Raw genomic sequence first — 27,376 nt, 5'->3', positions numbered from 1 at the left:
CTGATTAGATACCCCCGGGCAATGTATGACTGTCAAATGGCCAAATGGCCAAATGGTTCCGAAGAGACTGACCTTAGACCTTTTAGCTTAGAGGGGGAAACAGCCAGTCATGGCATCTGTTAGGTTCAGACTCGTGTTCTTACAGGATGATGACCTGAGTTAAAATCAAGAGTCGGACACTCAACTGACTGAACCACCCAGGTGCCTCTAAAATATGTAATTTTAAATAGGCATGAATGACTCCATAAAAGTCACGAATAGATTCAGGCCTCTCAAAATCCTCACTTCTTTGGGCACCCACACTAGGCTCCTCAGCGGGCCACAGAGAGCTACGGAATGAAGAGGTGGACAGGATGAGGTCAAGGACACAAACGTGAGGACGAGCCCACCATCATAAGCCACAGGAGGATGATGAGGGGATGGGTGTTGGCAATGAGAACAGGGAGGTACAGACCAATCCAGAAGACCACAGAGAGAGGATAATTGATTCTTTTGATGGTTCTCTGGTTTTCCATAGTTAATGACTCCAAAGTTCTGAGACATGGAGGCCAACAATGACAGTACCAAAAGGAGAAATGCAGATGTGGAAAGAATGAGTAAATTCAGAGGAGCAATGAGTTAATGTCACACATGGTTGAACCTTGGGTTATGGCTGGACGTTGATGTTCTCATGCCCTACAGGCTAATTTTAGAGCAAGTGAGCTGAAAGTTCCTCTAGTTCTTTCAGTAGTTCAAAAATAAACACTGAGTGCCTGCTCTTAGCAAAAAATGGACCCCAAACCATGAAAACACAAACATGGGCAAACTCCACGCTAGACCCTCAAAATGCTTACCGTTTTAGAGGGTAACTAGGAGCCACAGAATTTCTGGGTAGGAAGGTTTTGAGGATGCCAGTCTGGTTGGAAAATGGGCTAGAGGATTTGCCTTAAAGCAATGTCGCATTGTAAGTGTTAATGTGCATATGTGCATGGTAGTACGAGGTGCTGATGGGAACTGAGAGGCAGAAGTCCCCACTGCATCCAGCAGTTTCTTGGTTCTACCACTGAGGGGGAAAAATAAGACAGAAGGATGGAAAATGCACTTAATGCCATGAGAAATACCGAGTAACTATAAAAGAGGAAATGAAGTTCAGGTTAAAAAGGTCAGAGCTGAGGGGTGCCTGGGTGGCTCAGTCAGTGAAGCATCTGCCTTCGGCTCAGGTCATGCTTGCTGTCTGTGAGTTCGAGCCCCGTATTGGGCTCTGTGCTGACAGCTCAGAGCCTGGAGCTGCTTTGGATTCTGTGTCTCCCTCTGTCTCAGAAATGAATAAATGTTTAAAAAAAAAAAGGTCACAGCTGGAAGCCCAGGGATTGGCATCAAAATTCGAAGACGAGGTGACCCCTCAGGATCAAGGGAGTTCTGCCAAGAGCTAACAGGGTATCCCTGTAAATTTCAAAGTTGAGGGCAGTTCTCCTAAGGCCTCTTTTCGAGATGTGAGACTCCACTTGAGAAATACATCAAGGTCTAAAACTGTGTCATCAATACAGCAGCTGCTAGCTTGGTGTGGTTAGTTAAACTGAAAGGAATCAAAACAAAATATATGAAAAATTCACTTCCTCCACCATACTAGCCATATTCCAGGAGTTCAACAGCCAGCGTGTGGCAAGTAGCTACCCTTCTGAAAAGCACTGATACAGAACACTTCTCTTGGATGGCACTGAAACATCACAAACAATAAAGATCAGAGAAGGGCTATCCTGTTCTTGATCTTCTAAATGAGACATGTACACCCCGTACAGAAACGTTACCTTGACCATAACGATGGTAACTCTTCTTGTAAGTCGACGTTAAACTCTTCAAACACTTTCTGTGCTTTCTGAAATTCCTCTTCTGCCTAGAAATGACACATTGACACATGTTTGAACTAAAAAATATCACTGAGACACGAGCCACTGCCATGTACAGCGACAGCATTTACATAAAATAGGAATAGCTTTATGGAGTCCAAGAAACACTTTGAGAAGGACGGAAATGGCTGGTTATAATCCACACTAAGGTTTTTAGTAAGAAATGGGGAGTCTTATTCAGACACAGAAACTGACTTCATTACAATGGTTGCTTTTGTAATCTGGCAAATCCAGTCATGCCACCAAAGGGTTAATTATCTGGACCGCTGCTCTGCTCTGGATATGGATGCTTCCCAAAGAAACTCCCAGTCTACTGGGAAGTTTAAATAATTGCAATGCAAGATAGAGCCTGCAATGGGTTGTGGAGTGTGCTGTTGGGGAAGATGGTATAGAAACAGAGAAGGTTCCACAGGAAAAGCGATATTCTGATGGACTCTTAAGGAATTGGCAAATGCTTACTAAAGAAGGGGGTGGAGAGACACTACAGTGCCTAACGGTGGCATTCCCTAGTAGCTAGAATCCTAGCTTACTAATTGTGTAAACTTGGGAGACTGTTTTAACTCTCTTCACCTCGGATACCTCATTGATAAAATGGGAGACAGTAATGGCCCCTTCACAGGTACCATGAGTATTAAGAAATGACGACATGGGTGATCATGGTGCCTGGCATCATTGATCTCTGGGGTCTTGTATGAACTGAGACCCCTCAGTTCTAGTCTCATCGTGGCTGCTCGTGGCTTATAGTGGCTGCTTGGGAACTGAGGGGTGGGTCATAGAGGCTCTAGCTTAGATGTGCGTATAGAAGCAGCAGAGGGGAAAGAATATTTGAAAATTGAGTGGGATGAATAGGTGAGTCATTACCAAGTTGTGCGGGGCTCGTACACATGCTAAGGAATTTAGATTTGTTTTCTATAGGCAATGGGAGCCATTAAAAGACAAGCAGTGGGGAAATAGATCTAGAGATGTGAGGCAGAAAGACGATTCAGACAGCTGTGTGTAGGCAGACAGAAGGAGGCAAGGCTGGAGGGAAAGGGAGTAGTGAGCACGTGTCAGTTAGCTGATGTCTGTAAGTAATGGGCATATGGAGTAAAAGCTACTGAAATGGGTTTTCTCAAAGAAAATGAATCCGCTCCACAAATCCAGCACATGTCAGGGCTCTCTGATAATCACAGGTTATGTCTTAGAATTTCAAACTTGGTTTTCTATCTGAATCTGCCTTTTAGCTTCAACTATGGTCCACAAACACAGAAGGAAGTGTGGGAACACATGACTGTCACTGACCCTGAAGTACTGTCAGAGGCGAAGGGTTATTTTGATCAGAATGTATGAGTCCATGTCAGCCGTGTGAACGCTACACTAACATTAAAAAGCTTATTTTTAATTAAGAATTATGGAAAGCAGTCTGAAAGTACCATGATGCAGTTTAAATTCTGTCCTGATTCAATCTCCTTTAGAAAGGAAATACAGACACACCTCGGTTGGGGTTTTGTTTTTTTGTTTTTTGTTTTGGCTTTTTGTGTTTTGGGGGTTTTTTGTGCTTTATATTATAGTGCTTTGCAGATAGCTGACATTTTTGCAAATTGATGGTCTGTGGCAAACCAGCATCAAGCAAGTCTCACTTCATGTCTCTGTGTCACATTTTCACTCTTCATGTCTCTGTGTCATATTCAGGTAATTCTTGCAATAAATAAGCATTTTCATTATTGTTATATTTGTTATGGTGATTTGGGACCAGTGATTATGATTCACTGAAAGCTCAGGTAATGGTTAGCAATTTTTAGCAAGAAAGTATTTTTAGTTAAGACATGCACACTGTGTTTTTAATCATAATGCTATTGCACACTTAATAGATTACAGTATAGTGTAAACATAACCCTTGTATGCACTGGGAAACTAAAAAATTTATTCGATTGCTTTCCTGAAATATTTGCTTTATTGTAGTGGTGGGGAACAGAACCCACAATATATCTGAGGTATGCCTATATTTAATTTTACTCTCTCGGCCCTCAGATCAATTTCTTGGGTGTTTAAAATATTTATCTAGCTGTGTTTGCAGGATGAGGCAAGAATAGATTCCCCCTATTCCTTCGTCATCTTAACTCCTCCCAATCTGCTTATATTCAATTGTAAAAAGAGAAATTGTCAGAAGTCATAGAATATAGAGAGTTAGTGTCAACAGTGGGATCAATCCTCACCTTAGAGATTCTACTTTCATCCTTCCTCTTGGAGCTCTGCAAAGCTTCTAGATGATGCCGAGCGCTGTCATAGTCCACCAGCTTCCTGCTGCGTTTTGCAATGCGATTCTGCCAGCAAGAAAACACATACAATTAAGGAAAAGACATGGGCCGAGAGTCTTTTTTAGATTTCCTTGTCCACAGTAACTAAGTATCTTGACTAGAGACTGAAGTAAGCCAGAATTTCAGCAGACAAATGATACCTGGAAATTCTCAAAAATATACCTCCAATTCTTTATGTAAAAGCCATTAGGTAACTCTCTTCCTTTTTGATAGTAATTAGGCTGGTCAGTTGAGGGTAGAATGTGCAATCAAAAATCAGAAAAATTCTAGAACTAGTTGAGGGAGCTCAACTTTTAGTCTCTCCTCTAAATCTTGAAGTGTTTCACTTTGAAGATCATGGAAAACTGTATTAGCAGTTGGTTTTAAAATCCATTTTTTTAATGTTTATTTCTTCTTGAGTGAGAGAGAGTGCAAGCAGGGAGGGGCAGAGAGAGGGGGGAGACACAGAATCTGAAGCAGGTTCCAGGCTCTGAGTTGTCAGCACAGAGCCTGACACAGGGCTCGAACTCATGAACCACAAGAACATGACCTGAGCCAGTCGGATGCTTAACCAAATGAGCTACCCAGGTGTCTCTGGTTTTACAATTCTAATAAAACTCACACCAACAGCAATTCCATAAAACAGATTTACTGCCTAAAAAATCCTTTTTCCTATAAGTGTTCCCCACTCCTTTCATTCATTAGAAACCCCCAAAGAGCTTTAAAAATATGTTGATTCCTAGAGACTCCACTTCCATTTAGGTTACAGACAATTGCCACAAATGTCACTCTCACACCAACTACAAAAAATGTGGATAATATAAAAGGGTGACTCTTATTGATTGTATCTGAGACCTAAGGTCACAAGGCAACAACACAATCTGAATTATTTTATTCAGGAAGAGGGACAAGTCCATCATAGGAGAGACAAGACAAGAGACCATTTGTGGCAGATAGCAGCTGTGGTCACCACAAATGGACATAAAGAGGTCAGCTAAGAGTTTGATAAATTGTTAAAGGCCTAGTATGGGTTAAGGTATCACCTTGGAAAGCTGGGTGGCCAAGACACAAGGGCAAATTGCACTTAGGGGTAGGTTCCTCCCTTTGCCCTCCACTGGATGCCATGAGGAAGTCTGGGAACAAGACATTCCTTTGCAGTGCAGGTGAGAATGAGGTGAGCTATGGCTGCTACAGGGTAGGAACCAAACTGTGCCCATGTCAATGGACCTTTTCTCTTACAAGGCAAAAGCTTTAAGTGGCTTAAGGAGGAAGCAAGAAATCCTCCTACTCACAGAGACCAGGAAAAGATCCACTCACTGCTTGGTGGGGAAGAGCAGAGGCAAAACCAATCTGGCCCCAGAAGAGAGATAGGAGCTTCTCTGGCCCCTGTGTTACATGCAAAGAACACTGTTCTGTAAAGAAAGGTAAATGAAAAAAATCCTTACTCATTGGGGGAGGGGCCTGAACCTTCTTGGGCCCACAGTCTGAGTCCTTTAGGAAGCAGAGGTCTATTCCCACCTGGGCGGGAGCAAGAAACTCTTGCTCAAAACCAACTACAGATAGGAGGCTGACTTTGCTTCACACAGGCCAGGAAAGTATACCAGAAAACAGCCTTGCCTCCATGATCAGTCCAACACTCTACACCAAGCAATAGCTCCCCCTACTGGTGTGAGGGCAAGTATATAAGAAGACGCCCCTTCTGCAATACAAGCACACAAGGAGCCAAAATCTGATGGGGAACAAGGACACTCAGGACATTTTCGAGCATCCACAGGCCTATCCTCCGTGGACCAAAGGAGAGGCCAAAGCCAGACTTCAACCCAAGAGTCTAAAAACATGATAGATGTTAAGAGATCAGCACAAGGCATTAGCAGCCCAATTCTAGAGAAATGTGAAAGCTGTAGTGCACTGAAAGTAACAAGAGTATCAACAAACCCAAATCCACTTCAATTCATGATCAGTTTGATTTGCATTCCCCCACTCCTGGCCTGTCAAAAAGATAGGCCCATACTTAGGCATTAATATTACTATACATGATGCATGGGATTCAATCTAAAATTATCACACACACACACACACACACACACACACACCCCCATGAGAAAAGATGAAGCAATCAACAAACCAGATTCAGACATGATCCAGATGTTGGAAATACCAAACAAATTTTAAAACAGCTATGAGGAAATATGTTAAAGAATTGAATTGGAAAAGGAAGATAAAAGACGTAAGTGGATGAATAATTTCTACAGAAATATGGAAACTTTAGTAGTCAAATAAAAAGCAATTGCAGGGGCGCCTGCCTGGGTGGCTTCATGGGTTAAGCATCCAACTTCAGCTCAGGTTATGATCACACAGTTTGTGAATTCGAGCCCTGCATCAGGCTCTGTGCTTACAGTTCAGAGCTTGGAGTCTGCTTCAGATTCTGTGTCTCCCTCCTTTTCTTTCTCCTCATATTCTGTCTCTTTGTCTCTCTCAAAAATGAAATAAACATTAAAAATAATTGAAAATATATTTCAAAAAAATCAAATGGAAATGCTAGAAATTTAAAAAATGATATCAGAAAGGAAAAATGTCTTTGATAGGCCAATTGCTATACTTTAGCCATGAAAGAACACTACACTTGAAAATCCATCAAGAGAAATCATTCCCATTAAAATACAAAGAGAACTAAGAGTTGAAAACAACAGAATCAAGTGTACAAGACCTGATATTAAATGGTGCAACACAGTCTCACTGGAGTTTCAAAAAGAGATCAGAGGGTAAGTCAGAAGAAATATTTGAGGAGATAGTGGCTGAGAATTTTATATAATAATGAAGACATAAAAGGACAGGCCTAAGAAACTTACAGACCCCCAAGAAGGATAAACACCAAACAATACACATCCAGACACTTGATAGTCAAACTGCTTAAAATCAAGAAAAGAAAAAAAAACACAGAAAGAACAAGGCAAGGATTACAAGAGACTAATCTGGAGAAACTATGCTGGCCAGAATACAAGGAGATGACATTTTTGAAGTACTGAAAACAAAAGAAAAAGAAATCTGCCAACTCAGAGTTCTATTCCCAGTAAAAATACCTTCCAACAGTGAAAGTGAAATAAAGTCTTTTTCAGACAAACAAAAGCTGAAAGAAATCACTCCCATTAAGGGAGTTTATATATGAAGTAGAACTATGCAAAATCAAAACAAAGCAAAAATGGAAACAAAAAAATCCCCAGAATTATAAAACTCAAGGTTAAATATACATGATTTTGGTCTTTTACTTTTAATTGCTTGAAAAGGTAACATTATCTAGAGCAAAAAAGGTAGCAGGAAAAAAATGTACCATGGGGTTTATAACATTTGTAAAGGAAAAATGTCTGACAATAACAGAGGAAGGGAGGAAAGAACTGGAGGTATATTGTTTATACAAAAGTGCAGTGATAGTATTTAAAGTTAGACAGGAAAAGTTAAATTGTAGAGCAATTATTACAAATTATAGAGCAACCACTAAAAAATTATAGACATATAACTAATTTTTTAAGTTTATTTATTTATTTTGAGAGAGAGAGAGTGAGGAGGGGCAGAGAGAGAATTGCGAGCAGGCTCCACACTGATAGTGGACGGCTCGAACCCACGAACCATGAGATCATGACCTGAGCCAAAATCAAGAGTCAGATGCTAAACCAACTGAGCCATCCAGGTGCCCCTGTTCTTTTTAAAAAGATCCCTAGCCATCTGGTTATACCCAGCTAATCCAATCTGAGAACTACAGCAGCAGGAGAGCCCTAAAAATACTTTAAATTGTTCCTGGAAGGAAGAAGAAAACAATGATAAAATTATGTTTATGTCATAAAAACCCAGTCACAACACACAGACCCTCAGTAACCTCTAGGATGGGTATCGTAGGGATTATTCCTATTGTACAGAGAGAATTTCAAGTCACATGAGATTAGTTTTTAATGTGTCCAGAATTGCTCAGAAAGTCTGGCAAAGATGAATTCTATGTCAGTTCCACACGCCGCCCCCCCCCCCCCGCCATCTCCTATGCCAACCAGTGCCAGGAGCAGGGAGATGTGCGTGAGACCCTTAGGACACAACACTAAGAAGGCCCTTACTCTCAGGGTCACGTAGGTGCTGGATCAGCAACCCGGAGCAGGTGCCTCCTTATAGCCTGAACCTTAGTGCCCTCACCTTCCTCACCCAGCCCCGCCCTGCTCCTGACTCTTGGTGGATACTCCTAACTGCTCCCTTATTTCTCTGACAGACCTGATCATTCAACTACCACTCTGTGCTATTCCTCTATACCCTCTTCAAGATTGATGACAGGCGGGTTCGGGTGGTTACTCTCATTTAGCTGCTTTCAATCTCTTTACCCTCTACACCTACCATATCCAACTGGTGTTAGTAGTGGAAGAAATGGCTGACTCACATTTGCTTAGAGATATGCAATGAACGAGCCTAGGCAGGATGCAGTGATGCCCTTCAGTGACCGCTGCTGGACACAGTGTGCCTGTGAGGTGACAGAGCTTATTATTTTTAGCAAACATCTAACTATTACTTTCAAATGAACACTGGCCCTTGAAGCACTGGGCTGTGTGACTCTACGTAACTCTGAGAAAGCTCCCCTTTATGGATTTGCAGGAGTAGTGACTGGGGTCAGGCACTCTTTAGTATTTTCCAAGAAGCAAATCTTGATTCTTTGAAGATGAATGTGATTTTTGAAAAGAGCCAAAATTCATTACTTCTAAGCCTGAGAAGGTGGGAGAGTATACTGGGTCATCCTGTTTTTGCACAAAAACAAGAAGTGAAATAAATCATGTGACTCATTTTCTCATGTAACTGACGAGTCAATTACAGAGAAGGGCTGACTCAGGTAGAAGTGACTGTTTTGAAGGCCATCTCTCATTTCTGTGCTGGAAATACAAACCCATCTTATTTCCTTACCTATCTGATATTTGAAAACCTTGAAAAGAAGAATCAAATCCCATAAGGAAGGGTAGAGTTAATACACTTTGGCTTTTATATAGAAAATGATACAATGCTTATTAACCATCCAGTGGTAAATTCAATTAAATAAATTCATGAGTGTGATGGCATATGGTTTAATTCAATGGTTCGATTGAAGTTTTTTTTTCAGATTTCCCACTGCATGCTCACTTTATAGAGTAAGATTTAATTTATTGTATTTTTTTTAATTTCAGTAATGACCCCAATTTGGATTCACTTTGGCACCCTGCTCTCAGTGTAGGCTTAGGTGCTTACACACAGCTGCCAAGATAGAATCTAAACTACATTTTACAATAACTGCTCACAGCTGTAAGCCTGCCTGTGTTGCTGACAAGCTGGCTCTTATTCTAGCATTGATTTTAGATGTCAGTGCTGCATAATAAGAACTGTAACACTAGGTCCCCTGCCAATCACAGTTGGAAAAATCAAACATTATTCCCTCATGAATGATACTTCGTAGCCCTCGCTGCAGAGCTGCGGTAAATATTTAGAAATTTGCCTGACGTTTTAACTACCCATGGCCTGTTTGATTCTAATGGAAGTCAAGGAAGTCAATTGTATTCCATGCTCTGAAAAGTCTCTACTCAGTATTTTTAATCATCAGCCTCCTCTCTTTCAATAACCCATTCATTATATAATCATTCAGCACTAATGTGACGAAGTGAGAGAGTGTATATCCACTACTACCTTCCATTCCGTGAGCAAAGACACAGAGAATAACTTAAGTGTACCTTCACAGAAAAGTGTCTTTCAAATATGAGAAAGAGCTACCCTGACTATGCTCCAATTCCAAATAGTTTCCTTTCCTATGTACATGCTATTTCCTCAACTCTTTGTCATAAGAAATGGTTTCACAATTATCTATCTTGGTTGAAACCCTATGTGTACCGTGTGATATTCTAAATGTGACTTCAGAGAAAGAGAAAGACTGATTCTTTCAGCCTCTACACATGATGCAGGCAACACCAAGGCATATATTTCACTTCTTTTCAAGACATCCAGATAAATGGTATTATTCCCAAATCTCTAGTGTAAAGATGGTTCAACCACTGGAGGACCATCTTTGGCCTCAACCATGGATCTCAAGAAAAGAACTGCTTAACTAAAAGTTCTGAGTTCTTTATCTTTCTGATGTGGAGCAAACTGAAAAGACTAGCCAATATCATTCATGATGATTTTATTTTTTATTTTTTTAATGTTTATTTATTTTTGAGAGACACAGTGTGAGTGGGGGAAAGGCAGAGAGAGAGGGAAACACAGAATCTGAAGCAGGTTCCAGGCTCTGAGCTGTCAGCACAGAGCTTGAAATGGGGCTTGAATCCACGAACTGTAAGATCATGACCCAAGCCGAAGTCGAATGCTTAACCAACTGGGCCACCCAGGCGCCCATAATGATTTTATTTTAATCTATGTTTCAATGCAGGTACTTCTGTGTGTATTTGTCTTATAAAATTGATGATCCTAGACAGTATGGCCAATTTCCAAATAACTATGACTGGAAAGTACCATAACTACTGAGATCCTCCACATTTTTTTTTGATAATACCAAGTTTTTGTTTCTGAAACTCAACAACTTTTCAAATGTGTTCTTCTCTGGTCAGTCACAGCCTTCATTTGCGTAGTTAAATCATACTATGAATGTATATTATATGAATAATTTGGAATAGTTACAAACTGCTTTGAAATTGAGTATGAGGTCAAAGTTTTCTCTTCTCTTTGATATACTGGAAACTGATTTTTATGGAGATTAAGTCACCACGCAATAAATGGAATTCTGAAGGATGATAGGGATTCTGAGATTGTTTGCTCCACAAGTGTTACAAATTCCAAGACCACATGGAACTATCTTCCGAATGATCTGAGGCTTTCCCCAGACACACTTCCCATAGGTTAATGTGTGCAGCCTCACATTAGTCTGAAATGTTTTCAATTTCATTTCTAAGTTTTTCAGAAAACTTTAAGAAGCCAATTTATACCTTTTAATTAGGATACAGTCCTGCAAAGACTCAATAAAGTGTTCTGCCTATTATGATAACGTCACTGAGAACCCATCATTTGGATTCATTCTCTGTGCCATTTTGCCACCAAGGCTCATGGGCCTCGTCTGATCCCCTTGAGGTTCTTGTCTGGTGTCCCGTGTCCCAAAATAATACTTTGGATGTTGGCCAACCAGTTGTTAGGCATTCTATGTGGGACCAAGGAAATGAACATCATTGATAGGAGTGCTGTTCTGGTCGAGAAGCTTCACTATGTTTCATGGTCATGGCTACAAAGCAGGCCAGGTAAATGTGGAACTTCGCATAAGAAATCACTTAATTAAGGCACTGAGGATGGGTGGACGCAGGTTCATGGCCTCTTTCACCCTAAAGGAAGGGCAGTATATGGTATTATCTTACTTGATACTCCTTCTTGAGCAGGAAAAACAACTGCAGGGGTTGGGGGAGGGCGCAGATCTATTAATGCTAAAATTTGCTATTTACAGCCCTGAAGGTTTAAAAACCAGGTCTACATCCAGAGTCAATTCCAAACCTACAATGTTCAATCCTTCCCTTATATATTTTCCTTTCAATGAATCCATATGTCAAATAAGACAGATGTTCTAGACAAGGTATTTTTAGATCCAGATGCTAATGTATTTGAAATGCTTGTATCTCAACAATTCAATCTGAAGCAGAAAATCTTAAGGAAAGAAAAAGATAGGCAGGTGTGCTCTGAACAGTAAACTTAGGAAGATCACATTTTGCTCTCATGTTCACGATGAAGTTTTCTCCTTTCCATGTGACCGCTCTTTATTCTAATGGAAAGTCTTCTCAAATGTGATATAATAAAAGAAGTTTGAACATAAAAAAAGATTGGAATTTTTGGTATCTAGTTTGCAGTTTTATATCTAGAGTATTAAAAAGACGTCTGTAGAGAAAAAAAAGTTGAAGCAGTCTGCCAAAGGGGAAAACGTGATTTCTGTAGCTGCATTTCATTTCAAAACTGATTGGAACAGGGTAACACTACCGTGCTTAAGTAAATGAAAAGTTACCATCATTGATGTCAGCTTGAGGGCTCTGAACTCCACTTCTTCCTTGCCTGGGGTTTTTTTTAAACCTTTTTTTTTTAACATCTATTTATTTTTGAAAGAGAGAGACACACACAGCACAAGCGGGGATGGGCAGAGAGGGAGAGGGACACACAGAATCTGAAGCAGGTTCCAGGCTCCAAGCTGTCAGCACAGAGCCTGATGTAGGGCTCAAACCCACAGACTCTGAGATCATGATCTGAGCCAAAGTCGGACGCTCACCTGACTGAGATCCCCAGGCGCCCCTCCCTTGCCTGTGTTTCAATAAGTCTGTGGAACCATTCAATTCCTCCCGTTATGGACACAAAGTAAAATACCTTTATGTCAGGAAATTGGCCCAGATAGGTATCCAGTGTCAGCAAGGACCCATCCACTAGTTTTTGATGGAAGTCTTCCCACAGGACATCACATTTCTGGGGGAAAACAAGAGAAAAAATGGGATTACTGCTGAATGCATTTAATTGGATCCTTTTCACCAAACTTCTAAAAAATAAAAAATGATAAATTAGATAAATAGGACTTCCTTGGATAGCAGAGGCTAGGAAAAAATGTGGATTATTTAATAATACAGTACAATTTCAAGGCAACTCGACTACCAGTTCCCATTTACAATAGGCTACCGAGGATACAGACTGTATTTTCCAGCCTGCAGCACAGCTAAGCGCAGCCATGGGACTAAGATCCGGCCAATGGCGTGAATTTCAGGAAGTGTCCCTAAAAGAAGGCTTATCTTCCAAGCTTTCTCCTCCTCCCGACTGGATTGCAGAAGTGAGAGCTGATGGCCAGTGCTCACAGAGTCACACTGAACCTTGAGGGGACAGTGAGGACAGCAATGATAGGTCCCTGGGGTCCCCATACCTGGGCTGCTCACCTGCAAAGTCCTTTATGGGAGACAGAGAACATTCTATCTTTTGAAAACTACTTTTGGGAGCTTATCTGTTTTTGTGTCTTTTTCACACTTCAAATACTCACCCTAATTGTTACAGATCCCCATCTGTGAATTTCATGCAAATTAAAAAAAATTAAATCCGCTGTGTCAGGATTTAGAAGATCAGAAGGCTCATATTCTGACATGAGCAGATGCTCTGAACATGTAGTGTTGAGCTCCTTCACCATCAGAAGAGCCCATATTTAGATCTGCAACTAAAGGTTCCAAAAGTCTTGGCAGGACCTACAAGGACTAAGGTGAAATACCAGCCATTTCCTTAAGGAATAAACATCAACAGTGGCATCTGCTATGCATAATAGAATGTAACCCGATATTCTGTAAAGCTATTAATGCACATTTCTATTATTTCCTTAAAAAAAGTCTTCCTTTCACGATGAATTTTTAATTATATACCATTCATCAGAAATTGATCATATGAGTTAAGCATTTAACAAGATGTTGAAAACAGCATCTTTATACAGAAGAAACGTGAGAAGAGGGAATTATTTAATAACTGTACTGGAGAGTGGTGTGTGGCTGTTTTTACTAGATTCATTTTCTGAAAGTCTTCTGAAGAAGTAACAGGGCCAATAAGAACTTTCCTCCTAATTAAAGCTCTGTTTCTATCCCAGCCTTAACAAGATTATGGAAATCAATGCAGGGATGTCAGAATTTTCATGGAACAGCCTGGAGCTGTACTGTGAACACATCTTTCCAAAGGCCACATAGACAGCACATCACATATCAGACCTTCTGCCGAGCTGGGGTGGCTGCATCCCTTAGGAAGGATCCCTTACAAGGATCCCTTCTGTCCCTGATTGTTCATCAGTGAGCTCACATGAGGTGGGCATGGCAAACACTGCTCTTTAACAAAGAACTTGGACATGAGAGAACTCCTGACAGGTGGCTTGCTAACACCAGTAATAATCACGTGTACCGAGCATCATGTCAATGACGTGATTACGCAGACTTTAAATGTGTTATCTGTGGGTACAATTCTTATCCTCACTTTGCAGATAAGGAAGCCAAAGCCTGAGAAGATTAAAGAACTCACCTAACATCACACAGATCATTCCTGGTCTCCTCCCCATTCTCCTTCCTCAAAGCAGAAAATACCCACTTTTCTCACATCCCAGCAGCCAGATGGCTCTTGGCTAGAAATTGGATTTTAGGTGTTAAGACATGTCAAGGGACAAAGGCTTTTGGAAGTTACATTCCTGTTAACAGGCTGACTGCATCTGTCCTTTGGCTCTGCAGACCAGCAAATGGACCAGTGGCATTTAAGTGAAATAGACGCTTTTTGCGCCTTCTGACCTTGCTTTCAAGAAGGGTTGGGAAAAGCAGGGGTGCAAGGGTGAAGTTAGTAGACAAAGTCATTCCATGAGCCAGTTCCGCTGCTAGAATGAGCTTAGATGCATAGTCAGGGACAGAAAAACACTATACTTATTTTGGTTTATAATAGTTTGCTAATTGCTATGAATTTGGGATGATCTCGATGCCAGGACTGTACAGTGCCTTCTGGGTACATGGTGCCCCCCTCTTCATGATTAAGGCTGTGAAGTGATAGGAGGGGGTCAAGGGATAGGTAAGTGAGCAGGACGTGGCAGCATGGTCTGTGATCCTGGCTCTTACCTCGCCCACCATCTTCACATCTTCCCGCCCATACCAATCAGGCTCATAGACTTCATGCAGCGACTCAGTGAGCTTCATAGAGGCCTCTTGCATGCCTAGTGTTGGAGAAAAACAACTCTTGTTGGATATAAATTGGTGAGTTGTCCATTCTTCTTTCCCCTGCTTTTCTTTTTTTTTTTTAATGTTTATTTATTTATTTTGAGAAAGGGAGAGAGAATGTGTGTGTGTATGTGTATGTGTGTGTAAGCGGGAGGAGGGGGTGGAGAAGGAAACAAATAATCCCAAGCAGGCTCTGCACTGTCAGCAGAGAACCTGATGCGGAGCTCGATCCCACGAACCATGAGCTCATGACTTGAGCCAAAATCAAGAGTCAGACGCCCAACCAACTGGGCTACCTAGGCGCCCCTCCCCTACATTTCTAAGAGAAAAAAACCTTGAGTACCCACTAATCATTTAAGGAAAAACTGTGAAGGCATGACAGTTACTTGGGTCTACAGTCACAACTTCCTGTGAGGGTCTCCTACTTACCCAATTACATTGTGTGTTTCCCATTATTTACATGGTAATGACAGACACTGAGCCTTGAAAAAAATCCACCAGGTGTCCTATTCTGCAAACAACAATAGTAACGTGTTCTATTACATGTGCTATCACTTACAAAGTGATGCGGGACCATAAATACAAAGGACACCTAGAATACTTGTCCATAAAACTACAGAGTTCCAAAATTAAAATTATTTTTAACTGACTTTAAATATAAGAAATAAAGCCTTAAAAAGAAGCAGGTTGAAGCAACATTAACAGGATTCTAGGGCCTCCCAGCTGACAGTGGTTTAAAGGGCCTAAACATTTTCAAAAGAAAAAGTGTTTCTAATGGTATTAAAGGCTACCTATACAGTTTTAAACCAGAATGCTCAGAAAGCTTAGAGTTCTTAAGCCTGTGGGTCACAGTGTTCATTAGACATGCCTTCGGTGTGTTGCAAAAATATGACTGTTAAATAACAGGAAAGACATAAAGTGATATAAAATATCACCAAGTCTGTTCCAGTCTCCAATCTGCTCTTCTTTCCAAATATGGAGGGTACAGTACGGATTGCATAGATACAGTGTGGGGTCCAGAACAATCCAAAGTGCGTTCTTTGGCTGGAGAAACGCCCCCTCTGGCACCAAGCCCTCCTGACCAGCTTGACGCTGAGACCTGGCCTGGTTGGCATCTTGGCCTCTGTCACTAGGGGATGTGAAAAAGAGCTGGCTAAAGGTAGAAAAGAGGAAAGTCGGAATGCGATCATTAAACATGAAAAGCATCCCTTAGGGCACCTGGGTGGCTGAGTCAGTTAAGGGTCCAACTTTGGCTCAGGTCATGTTGTTGCAGTTCATGAATTCGAGCTCTGTGCTGACAGCTTGGGGCCTGGAGTCTACTTTGGATTCTGTGTCTCCCTCCCTCTCTCTCCTCCTCCACTCGTGCTCTGTCTCTCTCTCTCAAACAAACATTTTTTAAAAATTATATAAAAAAATGAAAAGCATCCCATAAACTTAATGCAATGACTCTTTGATGGAAAGTTTTCTGTAAAACTGAAATTTGTAACAATCTAGACTCAACTACATGCTTTTGGATTTAAGGGACTTGATTCCGGGTTGAACCACAAGAAAATGACAAAAGAAATGAAGATGTCCAAAGTGACAGGAGGATATCCTTGAGGAGTATGTGTAAAAGTCAACATGGTATTTCATAGCATGTTTTCTCTCCACCACCCCCCATCCTCCTTCCTGGATAAGCTGCAGGTAATAGATTCGGTCTTTGAACGTGACAAGTTTGAAGGTTTCAAGGCAACATGAAGTATGAAAGCCTGCAACCCTCTCTCCGCAGAGTACATCACGGAGCATGCTAAAGGATGCCCTGTACAACAAGGAGTTCAGCCTACATCAGCTGAAACAACTTGGAGACCAAAAGAGGAAGCCCAGCAGTGACACCGTGAAGTTTTGTAGGTGTAGACACAGCCAGAAAATAATGCAAACACCTGCATGTGTCCTGTAGCACTCCGAGTGCAAGCCAGTGCGAATGGTCCTTCTCGTTCATGTGGCCGCCACTGCTGCTGAGGAGGTGTGACAGCACCTCCAGCAGCCACGTTCACCCCTCCCCAAGTACAAGCAAGCCTCTGCTAAGAAATGTACCCTTTGGGGGCCTAGGCGGCTCAGTCATTTAAGCATCTGACTGTGGCTCAGGTCATAATCTTGCAATTTGTGAGTTCGAGCCCCGTGTTGGGATGTGTGCTGACTGCTCAGAGCCTGGAGCCTGCTTTGAATTCTGTGTCTCGCTCTCTCTCTGTTCCCCCCTTGCTTGGGTGCTATCTCTCTGTCTCTCAAAGGTGAAAAAATGTTCAAAACAAATTTTTTTAAATGTACCTTACAAAATTTAGTCACTAGCTGACACCCTTCTAAAACTCAGATGCCAGAAGGCTTCTCTGAAGTTTTCTTTTAAATCTTTGTCTTAGGTCTGACGGATATTATAAACAGCTGTGTAGGTAAGTTTTCAAGGTTTCAAGGGGAAGAAAATGATATGATGGGGTTGTAGGCCCAGTAACCTTTGTGGTGAAAAATAAAACTGTGAATGTAAGCTTAAAATAAAATTATATAAGACCTTACTCATTGAGGCTAAAAGCATAATGTTGCAGTAAATATGTCTCCTAGCATCCAAAAATAACTACTAATTGCTGTGTGAATAAGTAGTGATGGAAAATTTGGAAAGAATCCATTTTGACATAGAAATTGTTTCTAGAACATTCCATGGGAAGTACTTGGATGGATACATAAAGAATGTCATGAAGAATGGCAGAGATTTCAAGGATTTAGAATCTACTCTGCTGACAGAGCATAAGAGAAAAATAAAAAAGCTAAAACCCAAGTCCCCTTCAAAGTACCTTGGCGACATCAAAGCCAAGTAGATGTTAAATACTACCTCCGGCATTTAATAATATCTATATCCACAAAAAGATTCGTGATCTCCAAAACTATAAGACCAGCACCCAATATACACAGAATTATTATTTGCCTATTGGGTAGGAACCATTTCCCTTGCTTTAAATTTTTGGATTTCCTCCAAGGCATTTACTGCAACATCCTCTCTCTTTCCCTTTGCAACCAAATTTGTGAGCATCTATTTTCACCCTCTAAGATTGGATGCAGAGATTACGCTGCTACAAAAGTCCTCTTTGTACAGCCTGAGGGTGTATGTTTTAGTTAAAAATAACATCAGCTGAAATACATTATGACAATAACCAGCAGTAGCTATAAACCATTACAAGAGTATCTAAAATATTTTAAGTATCTGGCAGCTTGGCCTATTAGTTAGAAGAGAGCTGTTTAAGAAGCCAGAAGCTGGCTCCAAGGAAACCAGGAGAGGAAGTCTTTCTCCCAGGGACTTAAGAAAGAGAGCAAATATAGGAGCAAGAGTCAGTGGAGGGAGGGAGGCAGATTGTGATATAGCTCAAGGACAGTCAACCCTACCACTGGGTCATGCTTACACATAACAAGCCCCGTACAACTCACAAGTGTTGATTATGCCAGCTGGGCCACGCTCCACGTAGAGGAAGATCTGGTGTGTTCACCACCCCTGTGTCTGACCTCCACTGTCACCCACAGGGCAGTGACTGCCACTTCCAAATCCCTACCGGACATCTCCCCATGGATGTGCTACTGAAACTTCACATGCCCCAAACTAACTCAGAACTTCCTGTCGAAACCTGTTGCTATTCCTTTTCCCAGTCCTCAGGAATGTCACCCCATCGTCCCAGTTAGAAAACAGGGGGTCATCCCAGATTCATCCTCCTGAAGTGAGTGCATCACCAAGGTGTACCAATTCGGCCTGATTCTCATGTGAAGCCCTTTGCTGCCATGCCCACTGCCACTGCCCTGGACTGGAACACCCAGCACCAATCATGCCGTTTAGGTGAAAAAAATCCATGGGAACAGCTGAGCGAAGTACTTAGCCAGAGCAAACACTCAAACGTCAGTCATTATTATGAAAAATATTTTTGAAGGCATCATGGCATAATAATTAAAATTATTATTCGCAATCAGCCTTTGTTAAAATCTTGGTTCCAACACACATCATCTGTGTGACCTCAGGCAAATTACCTAACCATCCTGGACCTCAGTTTTCCACAGTGCACATTATTTTTAAATACGTGCCATCAGCCATAGTAAAAATTACATAAATGAGACAGCAAAAGCTTATGTTAGTGCCTAGCACAGAAATGCTCAATAAATGTTAGCTATCACTGTCATTATTATTAAATACTGGACCAGACTTCTAAGAAGTCTCCTTGCAGTGTCATCCCCTCTAGTTTGAATCCCACAAAACCACAATAACTATTTTCCTAAAATGCTATTCTGGTCACATGACTCATTCCCTTGCCTACAATAATGTAATGACTCTCTTCCTCACTGAGAGAATAAAACCCCAATATGATATGATACATAATCATTTGTCTATATAAACAACTGCGTACTTTTCCACGTCTCATCCACCTCAGACTCTTGCTTACCCCTCAATGATCTATTTGTTCCCTAAAGAGCCCATGCTTCTTTCTTCCTCTTTAGCCTCTGTACATATTGTTTCTTCCACCTGGAAAGTCCTTCCAACATCAACCTTAGTCTCCGGCATATCTTATCACCTGATGACTACTTACACTCCCTTCCTGGGTCCATTTTCGTCTAAGTCTTGGAAAGACCGACCTGGTCTCCTGTCCCTCAGGTAGGAGTCTGTCCTCTGTTGGGGTGCACGCACGTCTGTTAAAGTATGTATTACTATATATATTTGGCCCTTTCATTTAAGTTTCTTCCTGTCTCTGCTCCCAGCTCTATGAAAGTAGGTACTTTGTCTTGTTCATTTCTGCATCTCTGCTCCGAGAACAGCACTGAGGCCATAAATGGGGTTCAGTGTGACGTGTGCTGAGAGTGACCCTATTTCCCAGTGTCCTTGTTGTAGAGATGTCGAGGCTTCTGAGAGCAATGGGGGCATCTTACAGATGAGGAACCCACGGCAGCAGAGAGCGTGGTGATGTTCCCACCAGTGTCCCTGGGACTAGACGCAGGGGCCATCAGTCCCCAGGGCCAGATCTCCTTTCTCTGTAATGCTGCTTGCATTACAGTACGGTTAGTTAGCCAGTGTTCTTTTGTTGTGAAAGCCAGAACAACTGGCCGTGAAAGCCCTATGAAAAACCAAATTATGACATATTTAATGCCTACCCCTGTCTTTCTGTGTGTTTCTAAGACCCAAAATGTGCTCCAAGGAACACTAATTCTAAAGCTTTTAGAAAAACATTCCACAGTCAAACAATGGTAGAATGCTGCTCACCCCACAGACCTTCTGGAGATAATATTAACATATTAAGGACCCTGTAGTCATATGCTCTGTAATAGCCTGTTTGAAAATTCATCCCAAACAGTCTTGACCAAAGTCTTGCAAACATAGGTCTCTTTTAGGGAGCATCACTCGTTATCAAAACATCTTGGGGAAAAGCTGCTGTGCGGTGCTCTCCTTCACGTGGTGATGTGACCATTAGAAGACAAAGCAGCACACAGTCCACAACGTTGGCGGGCTGCTTTGATGCTGCACAGATGTTTCTCTGGAGCTGACTTCACTCTGTGCACCTCCAAGACCACGTTAAGGATGAGAATTCTTCAAGTCTTAAATGTTTAAAACAGCAAACTTCCCATTCGGGAAGTCAAACTGACCAAAATATATAGACTTGGGAAGGAGATGGAATTCATGCCTTCATTCAACACATTTATCCATGTTAAAAAAAAATCATCCAACATAGAGAAAATCCTGTGCTTCCAAGAATATGTGACACTTTGTATTCAACAGTAAAAGAAATACCTAGAGTGTTTTCTATTTTCTGACCAAATTGTTAAAATACTTAGGGTTATTTTTTTTTTGAACAGTTAATTATGAGTTCTATGTATCTGTGAAAGTTCTTTGAGCCTTACTTCCTTAAAAATGTAAGGCAAGCCTGTCACTTATCATATAGCTGTGTTGTCCGGTTACAAACAGGTTAATATGCCTAATGCTTAGCACACAGCCTAGCACATGTAAATGTTCATTCCACAGCCACAGTAAAGTAGATTACCATTCTCCCACTGGAAAGATGGACTTTAATTTGTGAAACCAATGTCCTACCAACAGTCATATAATCCAAAGGCTGGATAAGGCAGTGGGTAAAAAAAAAAGCAAGGTTACAACACTGATAGACCTAGAGGGTATTAAGTGAAATCAGTCAGTCACAGAAAGCCAAATACCATATGATTTCACTTACATCTGGAACTGAAGAAACCAAACAAATGAAGAGACAAAAGAAAAAAGGAGACCCAAAAAAAAAAAAAAAAAACCAGACTCTTAACTACACAGAACAAACCGGTGGTTGCCAGAGGGGATGTGGATGGGAGAATGGGGGAGATAAGTGAAGGGGATTAAGAGTACACTTATCATGGGGTGCCTGGATGGCTCAGTTTGTTAAGCTTTTGGTTTTGGCTCAGGTCATGACCTCGTGGTCCATGAGATCGAGCCCCGCGTCAGGCTCTGAGCTGTCAGCATAGAGCCCAGAAACTGTTCAGATTCTGTGTCTCCTCTCTCTGCCCCTCCCCACTTTCACTCTCTCTCTCTCAAAAAGAGAGATAGAGAAACAGAGTGCAAGTGGGGGAGGGGCAGAGAGAGAGGAAGACATAGAATCAGAAGCAGACTCTAGGCTCTGAGCTGCCAGTACAGAGCTCCATGTGGGGCACGAACTCACAGACCACAAGATCATGACCTGAGCCAAAGTAGGTCACTTAACTAACTGAGCCACCCAGGTGCCCCAATAATTGTTGAATCACTATATTGTATACCTGAAACTAATATAACACTGTATGTTAATTATATTTCAATTTTTAAAAAAGGCAATGCCTTAGGAGACATGTGGACCAGAGAATGTATTCTGTTGTTTACCAGCTCATCACCTTGGATGAGCTATTTAACTTCTCTGTTCCTGCTGTTTTCTTCCCTGTAACTCGAAAGTGATACAAGTATCTGCCTCAAAGTTGTCATGAGGATTAAAATTATATTCCCAGCCTATAAAAGCTTAAATACATTTTATTTTTTAAAAAATTTTTAATGTATTTCACAGGGTGCCTGGGTGGCTCAGTCGGTTAAGTGTCCAACTCTTGACTTGTTCGGCTCAGGTCACGATCTCACAGTTGTGAGACATCAAGCACCCATCTTGCTTCACTGACAGCACAGAGCCTGCTTCGGATTCTCTCTCTCCATCTCCCTCTGTCCCTCCCCCCACTATCTCTCTCTCTCTCACTCTCTCTCAAAATAAGTACATAAGCTTGACAAAAATATTAATTTCACTAATTTATTATGACTAATTTTTAATTAAGATTGTTAATATTATCGTTTCATTACTTACCACTCTCTTTGTAATCAATTTCACATATCCACAATGAAACTGCTAGAATAAATCCTTGCAACTGGAACCACTGTGTCAAAAGGCATGCCCCCCTGCCCCAAAATACACATGTAAAAGATTTCGCCAAACTGTCCTCCAGGAAGACTTTCCTACTAGAAGAGTATAAAAGGGGTCTGCTCCCCATAGCTTTTCCAATGCTATGTACTATTGTCTCTTTTTGTATTTCAGTGTCTTTGAACATGTGGAGGAGAAATGGCAGCATCTCCCTTCTGATTTCACTTAATATTCTTTGGTTATCCATCCATGAGGATGCGCATTTTTCACACTTATTACCCACCAGCCAGTTCTTCTCTGGCTAATTTTCTCTTCATTATTTCTACCTATTTTTTTCTTTTAATCAGCTGATACTCATTTAGTTTACCTCCTGAGCTCTTAACACCTTGGTTCACTTTCATTAAATATGTTGTCGAAATAATTTTTTAAGCGTGTATGGAAGTTTGACATGTTCGTGAGGTCACATCTCTCAATCATTCCTTTTATGGTTTCCCTCTTTTGGGTTACCCTTGTAAAGACCTTGTCACCCAAGACTAGGGACTATTAAGTCCACAGTATTTTATTTTAGTCCTTCAGAACATCTCCTTGTATACATATTTAACTCCTTACTAGATCTGTAGGTGAGAAGGACGGAGTAGAGTGTGAGGCTGAGAATCTTACTTTGTTCTGAGAGTTTGGCCAGTTTATCCAAGACCAGTTTCTCCATTCTCCCCCACTAATCTCGAAGCCTGCCCTGTGATCCATCACATCCAAAGGTCCACCTGATCCGACTCAGGCAGCTGGATGATGTAGAGCAGGCGGGGACAGAGCACACCTCCCTGCGCCCTCTTCTCCCTCCATCGCCTACCTCATTCCTTTGCCTTCCAGGGCTGTGGCCAGAAACCAATGTCACAGCCTCTCTGTCTCCACACAGTGACAGGGCTGCAACTGCAGCAGGTCCCCACAAGCCGGAAGCGGTCCAGGGCCTTGATTTCTGATAACCCTCCACCTGCCACTGCCGTGACCCCTTGCCCCCTCCAGCTAGAGGGCTTAAGTGTGAGTCTGTGAGTGTCCTCCTCTTGGGACATACTCTCCCTTGGGATATAAACCAGCTGCAGCTTCTCTTACACAAGGTCTCAAGCTCACGCTATTTCACAATGCTTCCTAGAAATCTCTGGTGTGGGAGGCACTTTTTCCTCCTTTCCAGCATCACAGTAGACATCTTTTTTTTTTCCTTGTATATTCTGATTATCATTTCAATGGGATTTGGGGAGTGGGTGGAATGAACACCTGCGCTCAAGTACCCATTCTGCCAGAAAGCCAACTGGCTTTGTAATTAACACTGAATCCTGCCACTTGTGAATGTCAAGAACAATCTGGGCCTGGGGACATGCAGTAAACAACTCACACACATTTACCTTTGATAGCTGCTAAATATCCTCGGAGTTCTCGCTGAAGCCTGGTACCCTCTGCCTGAAAAACACACAAACACAGAGATGCTAAGCATCTTGTCTATATTTTCATGGAAACATGTGAGAGGCAGTAAGTCTCAGAGTTTATTATTACCAGAGGCTCGTTCTTGCAAGAGCATAAATATGTACACACACAGACAACATGGCGCCTGTCAGTGTTGATATTTATAGGAATTTTATTCAGCTTAAAAGTAAAGGAAAAAAAGGCAAGTGAGATTTTGCTGAGAAGGGAAACTACACCCACCAGACAGCCTCGTATATATTTAAGAACTAGCAAGTTCCTAAATCTTGATGCATGGAATACAACAGTAGGAGACTGATCACCACTGTTGAATATGGTAGCTATCAGGTACATGTGGCTGACTGCTTGCAATGTGGCTGGTCCAAACAGAAATGTACTGTAAGTGTAAAACACCAGATTTCAGAGACTTCCTTCAAAAAAATCAAATTGATATGTTTTATGTCAATTACATGTTAAACTGGTAATATTTTGAACATGTTGGGTTAAATAAACTGTATCATTATTTTTTTTTAACTTTTAGAGAGAGAGAGAAACAGAGAAAGAGAGAGAGAAAGTGGGAAAGCAGGGGAGAAGAGCAGAAGGAGAGACAGAATCATAAGCGACACGGGGCTTGACTCCATTTCTCCAGGATCATGACCTGAGCTGAAACTAAGAGTTGGATGCTCAACTGACTGAGCCACCCAGGTGCCCCAATAAATTGTATTATTAAAATTAAGTTCACTCTTTCTTTTCACTTTTAAGATGTGGACACTAGAAAATTTTTAATTACCAATGTGGTTTGCATTATATTATTATTGGACATTACCAAAATAGTGAAACTCTGAAATAATAAATTTATATACATATCTATCTTTGTTTTGGTTAGGATAAGGCTTAGCAACTCTGAGACTAAGATGACATTGCAAGGAGTGGAGAAAGGAGGCAAGGACGGAGGAGAGCCAACACAGGGTGCATGATCACGCAGTTTCCACAGTGGGCAGCCCAGCCTCAGTGCCACCAGGAGCTCTGGGAGAAAGTGTCAAACACCCTTTAGATATCCTAACTGGGGAGCAAGGGAAGTGGGACATTTAACCATCAACTCCTAACAGTCGTTGGTTGAGGGCAGTTCCTTGCAGGCGGGGGAGGGCTGCAGGAGAAAGCCCTTGGACGACCAGCTGAGTCTGAGTGGCTTAGTCAGTAGAACGTCTGACTTCAGTTCAGGTTATGATCTTGCCATTCCCGAGTTCAAGCCCCATATCAGGCTCTGCGCTAATAGCTCAGAACCTAGAGCCTGTCTCAGATTCTGTGTCTCCCTCTCTTTCTCTGCCACTCCCCTCCTCTGTCTCTCTCTCAAAAATAAACATTAAAAACTTTTTTAAAAAAATGTATTTAAACCACACAATCACTTAACAAACTTGTGGAGAGCTGGCACACAGAATGACTCCACCTTGATAATTAATAAAACGGCAACTGTATTTTAAGTCTAACTTGATAGTTAAAAATATAGCAACTATCATAGTCCCATTCAATTCAGTAAGCACGTGTTAGTTAGCGTTTAACAACAACAACAATGCAGGGGGAAGTACAAAGGGAAAAAACCTAATGTGCTTCAATAAATTGCAATCTAGTGGAGAAACAAGTATTGAAGTAAAAATTGCATTGCAAAGCAGGTTACATTTAGCTTTGCGATAACCACTGAAAGTATTTCAGAGTACAAAGTAAAGACAAAATGGCCATCACATTTGAAGATAGATAATAGTTAATACAAAGAAACTCTGAAAAGGAGTGTTTAAGACTTTGGCTGGACACGAAAAGGGCTTCTGGATGAGAATATTTTCCTGTATGGTATCGTACCCATGGTGTCTCAACATGGTTTAAAATCAAAACTCTGTTTCCCTTTAGTGGTTGAACCATTCAGAAATATCATCTGACGGCAAACTCCCATCAGCTAGATAAAAACAAAACCCAAACCAAACAAACAAGAAATCATTCTGGATTTCCAAAACATCAAAGTATAGAGTGGAAAACTATACGGAATGGATGAGGAGAATGAATAGAAAATACTGGTAATCAACACATGTGTAAATGTAGAAGCTGAAGAGGATCCAGAGAAGAAACAGGTGCAGATAAGCCAACAGCCCTAACACCACCACAAAAAGAATTTGGAGAAGAAAGAAGCAGGTTTTTCCCAGGCTGTAGAAGACTGCATATTACTGTCGAATCTACACCTCTTTACCAGATCTGATTTGGGGGAAGATTACACTTCCAGTCCATCAATGTCAGCCTTGATTGTGGTACGTGGCTCCCAATTCAATGGGAGCAGAAGTAGCAGGTCCTACTCCTGAGCAGGTGTCAAGTCATCACGCTTTCTTTCCCCTCTACCTCAAGTCCTGTAACATTCCAGACCTGGGCTGCTTATCCAGACTGGATCATGGAGTGAAGAGAACTTGGACTGTCATTCATATCTTCATGAGTGAGAAACAAAGCTCTGTTGCTGGAAGCCACTGAGGTACTGCTACCACGCCATCCCCTGCCCTCAACGGCCTGAGAAAAATGGCTCCACTATCAGTGGCAATGCTGAAAGATGGAGAGGGCTTGAAATCTAACAAAAAATAAAAAGCCAACAGAGTTAGAAGAAAAGCACTAAAGGCACTTACAGAAACATTGCAGAAAGTAAATCTAATTGGCAAAGTTAAGGACAACATGGATGGCTTAGCAAATGGAAGCCCAAGGTGCTGGTCAAGTGATAGATAGAAAGAGGTGGATAGTACTAAGAGAGCACAGCGAGGTCCAGAATCACGTGTCCTAATCGACAGCAGATAAGTTAGAGAGAATATCGCAAACAAGACATGTGATTTACTTGGGCAGATCCAGACCCAGATCAATCTAAAGCCTAACGCCCTATACACTGCGATTAGGAGGCTCTGAATCCCCTATGGCCATGGTTTTTGAAATGAGTAAGTATACACCTTGGGGGTACTTAATGGTTTGCTGAAGGCCCATAGAGCTGCGAAATAAACCTAGAACATATCTCTGGAACATCAATGTACTGAGGTTGGAGGGGAGCAAATGGAGAAGAAACCATTCTTTTGTAATCATGAAGCAACCTGTTACGTTGTACAATGAAAAACTACAGAGATTAAACACAGAACTCCACAGACGTCTGTTTTCAGCTGTCTGCTTTAGAGCTCTGCTCTGTAGGTCCCTCCCTGCAACCATGCAAAGCCCTGAGCTAAGGCAGGGCTCATTTCTCACCCAGAAGGCTTTTCCCTCCAAAGGTAATACCAGGCCTGCTACAGTAACTGATGGTTATGAAACAACACAGCCGTGCAGAGTCTGGAAACAGCAAAAAAGTAGTGGGTAAGGGTATTCTTTTCCCAAATATTTAAGAAACAAAGCACATCAACTTAATCCCACAATTGGCTCTTCTTTCAGAACAAGAGGGAGAATGAAAGAATTCAGGCTTCACCCCATAGACTGCATTCACCTAGTCGAAGCAATAAACATTTTTAAAAATGAAATACGAGTCCCAGAGGAAATTTTTTTGATATCTAAGAGTGGCAGAAAGTTCAAATTATACAATAATGGATTAAACAGATGAGTTCAATTTAAGCAGGTAAGCTGAAAGGCTGATTTAAATA

General features: G+C 41.5%; 1 protein-coding gene across 1 annotated transcript in view; it reads right to left on the bottom strand.

Annotated features, from left to right (window-relative positions):
• AMPH (amphiphysin) overlaps positions 1-27,376 on the bottom strand; it is a 232,528-nt gene that overhangs the window by 74,891 nt on the left and 130,261 nt on the right. Inside the window, exons 3-7 of the mRNA XM_029926769.1 lie at positions 23,681-23,735; positions 14,782-14,876; positions 12,539-12,634; positions 4,082-4,189; positions 1,788-1,873 (exon numbers count right to left, since the gene is read on the bottom strand). Coding sequence (XP_029782629.1) covers positions 1,788-1,873; positions 4,082-4,189; positions 12,539-12,634; positions 14,782-14,876; positions 23,681-23,735 — 440 coding nt within the window. The remainder of the gene's footprint in view (positions 1-1,787; positions 1,874-4,081; positions 4,190-12,538; positions 12,635-14,781; positions 14,877-23,680; positions 23,736-27,376) is intronic.

This window comes from Suricata suricatta, chromosome 2 (genome assembly GCF_006229205.1).
Source record: "Suricata suricatta isolate VVHF042 chromosome 2, meerkat_22Aug2017_6uvM2_HiC, whole genome shotgun sequence".
Lineage (NCBI taxonomy): Eukaryota > Metazoa > Chordata > Mammalia > Carnivora > Herpestidae > Suricata > Suricata suricatta.
This window is presented reverse-complemented; position numbering and strand designations above follow the sequence as displayed.